The sequence below is a fragment of the Anomaloglossus baeobatrachus genome, chromosome 8 (assembly GCF_048569485.1).
Source record: "Anomaloglossus baeobatrachus isolate aAnoBae1 chromosome 8, aAnoBae1.hap1, whole genome shotgun sequence".
Taxonomy (NCBI): Eukaryota; Metazoa; Chordata; class Amphibia; order Anura; family Aromobatidae; genus Anomaloglossus; species Anomaloglossus baeobatrachus.
This window is the reverse complement of record NC_134360.1, coordinates 53963618-53971264: the sequence shown is the minus strand read 5'-3', so window position 1 is coordinate 53971264 and position 7647 is coordinate 53963618. Positions and strand designations below refer to the sequence as shown.

At 57.5% G+C, this 7647-nt stretch overlaps 1 protein-coding gene across 1 annotated transcript in view; it reads left to right on the top strand.

Annotated features, from left to right (window-relative positions):
• The first annotated feature begins 888 nt into the window (after nt 1-888).
• Nucleotides 889-7647, top strand: part of LOC142250008 (uncharacterized) — a 94817-nt gene continuing 88058 nt past the window's right edge. Inside the window, exon 1 of the mRNA XM_075322073.1 lies at nt 889-904. Within this exon, the coding sequence (XP_075178188.1) occupies nt 889-904 (16 nt within the window). The remainder of the gene's footprint in view (nt 905-7647) is intronic.

Sequence of the window (7647 nt, the reverse complement as noted above, 5' to 3'; positions counted from 1 at the left end):
TTCTCTCCACACTCACCACTCCGTCCTCCTGAGCGCTTCTCTCCGCATTCACTGCTCTCCGTCTCTTGAGCGCTTTTCTCCGCACTCAACTCTCTCCGTCTCCTGAACGCTTTTCTCCGCACTCATCGCTCTCCATCTCCTGAGCGCTTTTCTACTCACTCACTGCTCTCCGTCCTCGAGTGCTTTTCTCGTCACTCACTGCTCTCTGTCCTCATGAGTACTTCTTTTTGCACTAACCGCTCCCCATCCTCCTGAGTGCTTCTGTCCTCACTCACTGCCCTCCATCCTCTTGAGTGCTTTACTCCTCACTCACTGCTTTCTGTCCTCCTGAGTGCTTCTCTCCTTGCTTATCGCTCTCCGTCTCCTGAGCGCTTTTCTCCACACTCATTGCTCTCCATCCTCCTGAGCGCTTTTCTCCGCACTTACTGGTCTCCGTCTACTGAGCCACCCCAGTGGTCCGGGAGCCACAGTAGCAGGGCCCTCCACACAGAAGGTGATGTTATGCCTGGAAGCAAGGAGGGGTCTCCCATGCTAGGTACAACAGCCCTCAACACTTCCTACTTCATGGCAGAAGGGGGAGCTATAACCCAGTTCATGGGGATTTTCCCTATGCATTCTGGCCTGGAGGAGGAGTTAGATATACACCACACACACAGAAAGTGAAGCTGATCAGATCAAGTATGGAGAATCTGTAAAGACAGTCGCTGGGAAGACAGCTACGATTTAGCTCACTCAGGACCAAGCGCAGAAAGCAGGACACCGGGGTCCTTGGCTGTGTGGATGCTAAAGCCCCATCAGCGAAGCCCAGAGGGGAGGACGGCAGGAGACTGCAAGTCCCCTTGCCCACAGAACACCTAAAGGTGAAGCAGCAAATTAGAGCCCGGAGCCATGACAGATAAGAGAGGTACCCGTGAACAGCTTGTGCTTCCCGCCATGGAATAGCATGATCAACCCACAAGGAACAGGGACGCTATGAAGCTCCACTCCACAGGGATCCCCACGCTTTAGCACTCAAGGAAGGACTCCAACCAACCTGGCTGGGTGGACCCCCCCTCCATTGCTCCCAGGCTGACCGGACCCCATTACAAGCTTGATCAGATTCCCGGGCCTATAATAACAACTGCCAAGTAAAAGGTAAAGGAACTACAGCCACGGTGTTGGCCAGTTATTACCGGTCCCTCAGTCCTGCACTCCAATGTTAAGTCTCTCTATCGATCACAAAGACTACTACTCCCAACATCTCTGGGGCCCAGCTCTACCTGTGGAGAGCTGGTCCAACTAAGCTGCGTCACCAACTGCCCCAGTGATCACCTCCCTCAGCATCGGCTATCTCTGGCCGAGTACCACAGGTGGCGTCACAAAACTACAACCCCCACCATCCTCTACCACATTTTATGACACTGCCGGGGTCAGGGAGCTGGGCCTAGCCGCTGTGACATCCCTCCTACACTGGCCTGGTTACGAGTAACCCCGAAGGCCCCGGTGGGCGCGTCACATCTCTCTGCAATCATGACTCTTCACCCTATGAGCGCTTCCCTCTGCACTCACCGCTCTCCATCCTACTGAGCGCTTCTCTCTGCACTCATCGCTCTCCGTCCTCCTGAGTGCTTCCCTCTGCACTCATCGCTCTCGATCCTACTGAGCGCTTCTCTCTGCACTCATCGCTCTCCGTCCTCCTGAGTGCTTCCCTCTGCACTCATCGCTCTCCATCCTACTGAGCGCTTCTCTCTGCACTCATCGCTCTCCGTCCTCCTGAGTGCTTCCCTCTGCACTCATCGCTCTCCATCCTACTGAGCGCTTCTCTCTGCACTCATCGCTCTCCGTCCTCCTGAGTGCTTCCCTCTGCACTCATCGCTCTCCATCCTACTGAGCACTTCTCTCTGCACTCATCACTCTCCGTCCTCCTGAGTGCTTCCCTCTGCACTCACCGCTCTCCATCCTACTGAGCGCTTCTCTCTGCACTCACAGCTCTCCATCCTACTGAGCGCTTCCCTCTGCATTCATCGCTCTCCATCCTACTGAGCGCTTCCCTCTGCACTCATCGCTCTCCATCCTACTGAGCACTTCCCTCTGCACTCACAGCTCTCCATCCTACTGAGTGCTTCCCTCTGCATTCATCGCTCTCCATCCTACTGAGCGCTTCCCTCTGCACTCATCGCTCTCCATCCTCCTGAGTGCTTCCCTCTGCACTCACCGCTCTCCATTCAACTGAGCGCTTCTCTCTGCACTCACCGCTCTCCATCCTACTGAGCGCTTCTCTCTGCACTCACCGCTCTCCATCCTACTGAGCGCTTCTCTCTGCACTCACCGCTCTACGTCCTCCTGAGCGCTTCTCTCTGCACTCACAGCTTTCCATCCTACTGAGCGCTTCTCTCTGCACTCACAGCTCTCCATCCTACTGAGCGCTTCTCTCTGCACTCACAGCTCTCCATCCTACTGAGCACTTCTCTCTGCACTCACCGCTCTACGTCCTCCTGAGTGCTTCTCTCTGCACTCACCGCTCTCCATCCTACTGAGCGCTTCTCTCTGCACTCACCGCTCTCCATCCTACTGAGCGCTTCTCTCTGCACTCACCGCTCTACGCCCTCCTGAGCGCTTCTCTCTGCACTCACAGCTCTCCATCCTACTGAGCGCTTCTCTCTGCACTCACCGCTCTCCATCCTACTGAGCGCTTCTCTCTGCACTCATCGCTCTCCGTCCTCCTGAGTGCTTCCCTCTGCACTCATCGCTCTCCATCCTACTGAGCACTTCTCTCTGCACTCATCGCTCTCCGTCCTCCTGAGTGCTTCCCTCTGCACTCACCGCTCTCCATCCTACTGAGCGCTTCTCTCTGCACTCACCGCTCTCCATCCTACTGAGCGCTTCTCTCTGCACTCACCGCTCTACGCCCTCCTGAGCGCTTCTCTCTGCACTCACAGCTCTCCATCCTACTGAGCGCTTCTCTCTGCACTCACCGCTCTCCATCCTACTGAGCGCTTCTCTCTGCACTCATCGCTCTCCGTCCTCCTGAGTGCTTCCCTCTGCACTCATCGCTCTCCATCCTACTGAGCGCTTCTCTCTGCACTCATCGCTCTCCGTCCTCCTGAGTGCTTCCCTCTGCACTCATCGCTCTCCATCCTACTGAGCACTTCTCTCTGCACTCATCGCTCTCCGTCCTCCTGAGTGCTTCCCTCTGCACTCACCGCTCTCCATCCTACTGAGCGCTTCTCTCTGCACTCACAGCTCTCCATCCTACTGAGCGCTTCCCTCTGCATTCATCGCTCTCCATCCTACTGAGCGCTTCCCTCTGCACTCATCGCTCTCCATCCTACTGAGCACTTCCCTCTGCACTCACAGCTCTCCATCCTACTGAGCGCTTCCCTCTGCATTCACCGCTCTCCATCCTACTGAGCACTTCCCTCTGCACTCACCGCTCTCCATCCTACTGAGCGCTTCCCTCTGCACTCACCGCTCTCCATCCTCCTGAGCGCTTCTCTCCGCACTGACACTGATAATGTGCTCAGTGCTTGTTGAATTCTTCAATCAGTGTCAGGGAAGTGTCCACTGAACAGGAATTTTTATATAGTGACCAATTCACATTGCGCCTCATGTCATCTGGTGTGAGGTAGTGCTCTAAGTATGCACCTACCCCTCGATCTATTACTCATAAAAGGTAATACAAGTGCATTTGTGAAGCCCCACAGGTGTTGATGCAGTGTCGGTGAATTACCTTCAGGGACTCCACGGTCAGTCTGGATCTCCGTCACTGGTAGGAAATCTTCTGTTTTGATCGTGACGCCACTCTCAGATTTGCGGTCAGTGGGGACCGCCACTGCAGGTTAGGGGACGCCTGGGGCTGATGGTGGGTGCAGTTGGATGTAGTAGCCTCCTGAGAGTGAGGCAAGCCCCAGGGCCCTGTGTAGGTTTGTAGTACCACAAGTCGCAGAATGACTCACACAGGCAGAAATGTCTTTCAAGGGCTTTACTCACATTTGATGGCAGGGTGAGTAGCCCGGGCGTAGCTGGGATGAACCAGATGGGAACCAGGTATCCTTCAGGCTGACTTTATGAGGGTGACTACTGACTCGCCTTCCTTAGCCCTTGGTGGTTTGGGGTGACCCCGACTTTGAGTCCCTATGGGGGTCACCCAGGGAAGATGCTGCAGCCTCTCTCCCCCTTTGGTTTGCCGTTTGCTTGTTCCCCGGACCAGGCCACTCCAGCTGCTTGCCTCCTGTGACCTATGGGCCCTCACTGCGGTTACGTGGCTGCGGCTTTTGTGGTGTTGTGGTGTGGGCTTTGAGAGCCCCACACCGGCAGGTTTAGCAGAAGAAAGCTGGATCTATCTTCGCTTCGGGATCTGCCGCCCGGTTGGGCCTGGTGCTCTCTAGCAGTCTCCTTACTTCCCACTCCGTGCTTTCTCTCTAGCTGAAGCTGGCTTTCAGGTAGCACTCCTAGTTGACCGTTCTCCCCCGTCAGTAGCCACTGCGCGGGCGCTGTTAGACAGCATCAACCCCACAGGTCTGCTCCTCACTGAGCCCTCTGGAGTTCTCCTTCTAACTGACTCACTGCTCCTCCTCTCCTGTTCTTGCCTACGCCACCTAGCAACCAGACTCTCCACCACACCCCTTGAGAGGAGATGGAGGCTTTTGGCCCCCTCCACTATTCCAGTGAAGGTCAAGGCTTTTCCCCCTCCTGGGATCCCCAGGGGTCCTCTCATGGGTACATGTGTGAGACCTGATCACTATGCGCCTGTGTTCCACACCCCTGTCAGCCTTCTGGATTACCTGTATTGTACTGTCCCCAGCATGGGTGCAGTACTCAGTGGTGCCTGACCAGGTCAGGGGCGCCACATTCCCCCTTAGTTATCACCAGCACGTCCTCGGGCTGCAAGACAACATTTTTAAAATGCATAAAACATTAAAACATGTAAAACATTTTTAAAAGCACCAGGTACCATACATCACCACCCTCCACCCACAAGTCCGTTAACCCACCCAAAAACCCTTTCACGTTGGCCGCGGCTTCAGCCACTTCTGGCAGGATGTAGAGGCGGCTTACATGGGCTGGTGGTTTCAGGGTATACCTGGCCTGGTGGATCCGCGCCTTCAGCCTCTTCTGGCAGGATGCAGAGGCGGCCTCCACAGTTGGTGCTGACCAGGTACCCTCTTTGTGGTGGTGAGCCAAGGCCCCATAAACAGGCGTGCTCTCTGGTCGCAGGTGAGCCAAGGCCCTATATACGGACGGGCTCCTCCTGGTTGCAGACGAGCCAAGCCCCTAAACAGGCTGGCTCTGGTGGCGGTGGTGCCCTCTGGTGTAACTATTTACACTGCGAGAGTTTGTGGCTATAGCCAGTTCATAGCCTTAAGGTTTATGGTTTTCTCACAATAGTTTTTGTGGGCACATTACTTGAACTTGAGAACGTTGCAAAACAAAACTTTTAAACTGGTCGAAACAGTAACTTCTTTCTTTACTTTACTTTTACTCCTCTTTACCAGGGCTTGGGCCTGCTGGGCTGCGGCACCTGTTGCTTTCTGGCTCTTTGTCGTCGTCTGTGGTTGTTTCCTCTGTAGGTTCCTTGTCTTTTCTCTCTTGATCTTCATCTGTGTCTCTATCTCTGTCTTTTCTTTCTTGTAGCATGGGGTGGCTGTAAGGTTTGCTGGTGCATAGTGCTACGTCAAGCGCATACAATCCTCTTTCGCCTTCATGCATAGTGAATTGTACTGAATCCCCCATCTTTAGATTTCTGCCAGGGTGTCCTCTAGGCAGATGAGCGCTCACATCTCTTCTGTTGACAAATATTCCTTCTTTGATACCAGGGGCTACAATAAAGCCGTATCCGCTTTTCAAGTTGAAGTCCTCTACTACTCCTCTGTAAAGGGGTCCTCTGACCTGGGCTCTAGACCTTCTCAGTAATCTTTTCTCCTGCAGGTCTCTGGCTGTGACCTCTCTCTGCTCTGGAGACTGTGGTGCAGGGGACAGTGTTGCTCTGTTGCGACGCCTTGTCTTGCGGGCTGGGTTCTGCTGGGTGCAGCTCACAAACTCCCAGGTAAGGCTTTTGGGCAGTTCTTCATCTGCAGACGGTGTCAAGTCCTCCTCATCCCAACGGGAATAGGGTAACATCTCCGGCTCTGAGTATAGATCCACTGCTGGTGGCTCCGGAGTCAGCTCCTCAGCTTCCTGGCCTCCTCTCCCCCTTAGTTCTTCTTGGCACTCCTTTGGTGGCAGTGCTGGGGATGGGCTTTCTTCAGCTGGTCTGGGCGGTGGACTCTCTGGCGCGGCTGCAGGGGTTGCCTGAATCTCCTTGGGGGTATGCGGAGGGAGCAGATACCGATCCACCATCTCTTGTGGGAACTGGGCCTCTAGGTCAGCCTTCAGCTTCCAGTATTCGGGGTCCTCTCCTATCAGGGTCTTCCTAGCAGGGACCTCTTTGGACTGGGGAGCGGTGTCTGCTCTGGCCTTGCAGGCCGGGGTAAATGATGAGGTAATCTCTTCTTGGCGGGCCGCGCCTGGCATGGCGGCGGCCTGGTCTTGGCGGGCCAAGCCTGGCATGGCGGCGGCCTGGTCTTGGCGGGCCGCGCCCTGGATGGCGGCGGCCTGGTCTTGGCGGGCCGCGCCTGGCATGGCGGCGGCCTGGTCTTGGCGGGCCGCGCCTGGCATGGCGGCGGCCTGGTCTTGGCGGGCCGCGCCTGGCATGGCGGCGGCCTGGTCTTGGCGGGCCGCGCCTGGCATGGCGGCGGCCTGGTCTTGGCGGGCCGCGCCTGGCATGGCGGCGGCCTGGTCTTGGCGGGCCGCGCCTGGCATGGCGGCGGCCTGGTCTTGGCGGGCCGCGCCCTGTTTGGCGGCGGCCTGGATCGGCGTCGCAGCTGCGATGGGGTCTGTGCAGGCTGGGCTGGGCGTCGCTGCAGCAGTCTGGGCTTGGCGGGCCGCGCCTGGCGTGGCGGCGGCCTGGTTCAGCACCTCACTTGCGGCGCGGACGAGCATTGCTGCGGCGGTGGGGTCTCGGCGGGCCGGGCCTAGCAGGGCGGCGGCCTGGGTCAGCGTTACGCCTGCGACGCGGATGAGGGTCGCGGTGGCAGCCGGTTCTTTGCGGGCCGGACTGGGCGTTGCTGCAGGGACCGGGTCTTGGTGGGCCGAGCAGGGCATCGCTGCGGCGGCCGGGGCTTGGCGGGCCGCACCTGGCGTGGCTGCGGCCTGCTTCAGCGTCGCCGCACCGGACGCCTCTTCGGGGACCGCGGGCGTGGCAGCAGGGGTCGGGGCACTTGCGCTGGCCGGGGCATCACTCGACTCACCCACCGGTGGCAGCATCGGGGTCTGCGTCGTCGCCGTCCTGTCTGGCACTCGGCGCGCGGCTCTCCTTTCATAGGCCCGAACCGCCGCGGTCATCTCCAGCATTTCCATTCGTTCTTCCCGGATCTGCTCCACAACCCGGTTCTCCAGTCGGTCGCAGAACTGGGCCAGCTCCCGATACCACCAGGCAGCGGAGCCCGGTTCTGGATTTCTGCGGTCAGACGCCATTTCTTCTGCGCCGTCTTCTGCACGACTCTCCAGCTGTGGACTCGCCGTTGCCTCTAATAACAAGCTGCGCAGTTTTTGCTCTGCTTCTTTCAGCAGCTCTTCTCCCAGCAGCAGGCTTGTGGCTCTCTTTCCTTCCCGCCGTCTCTGGACGCT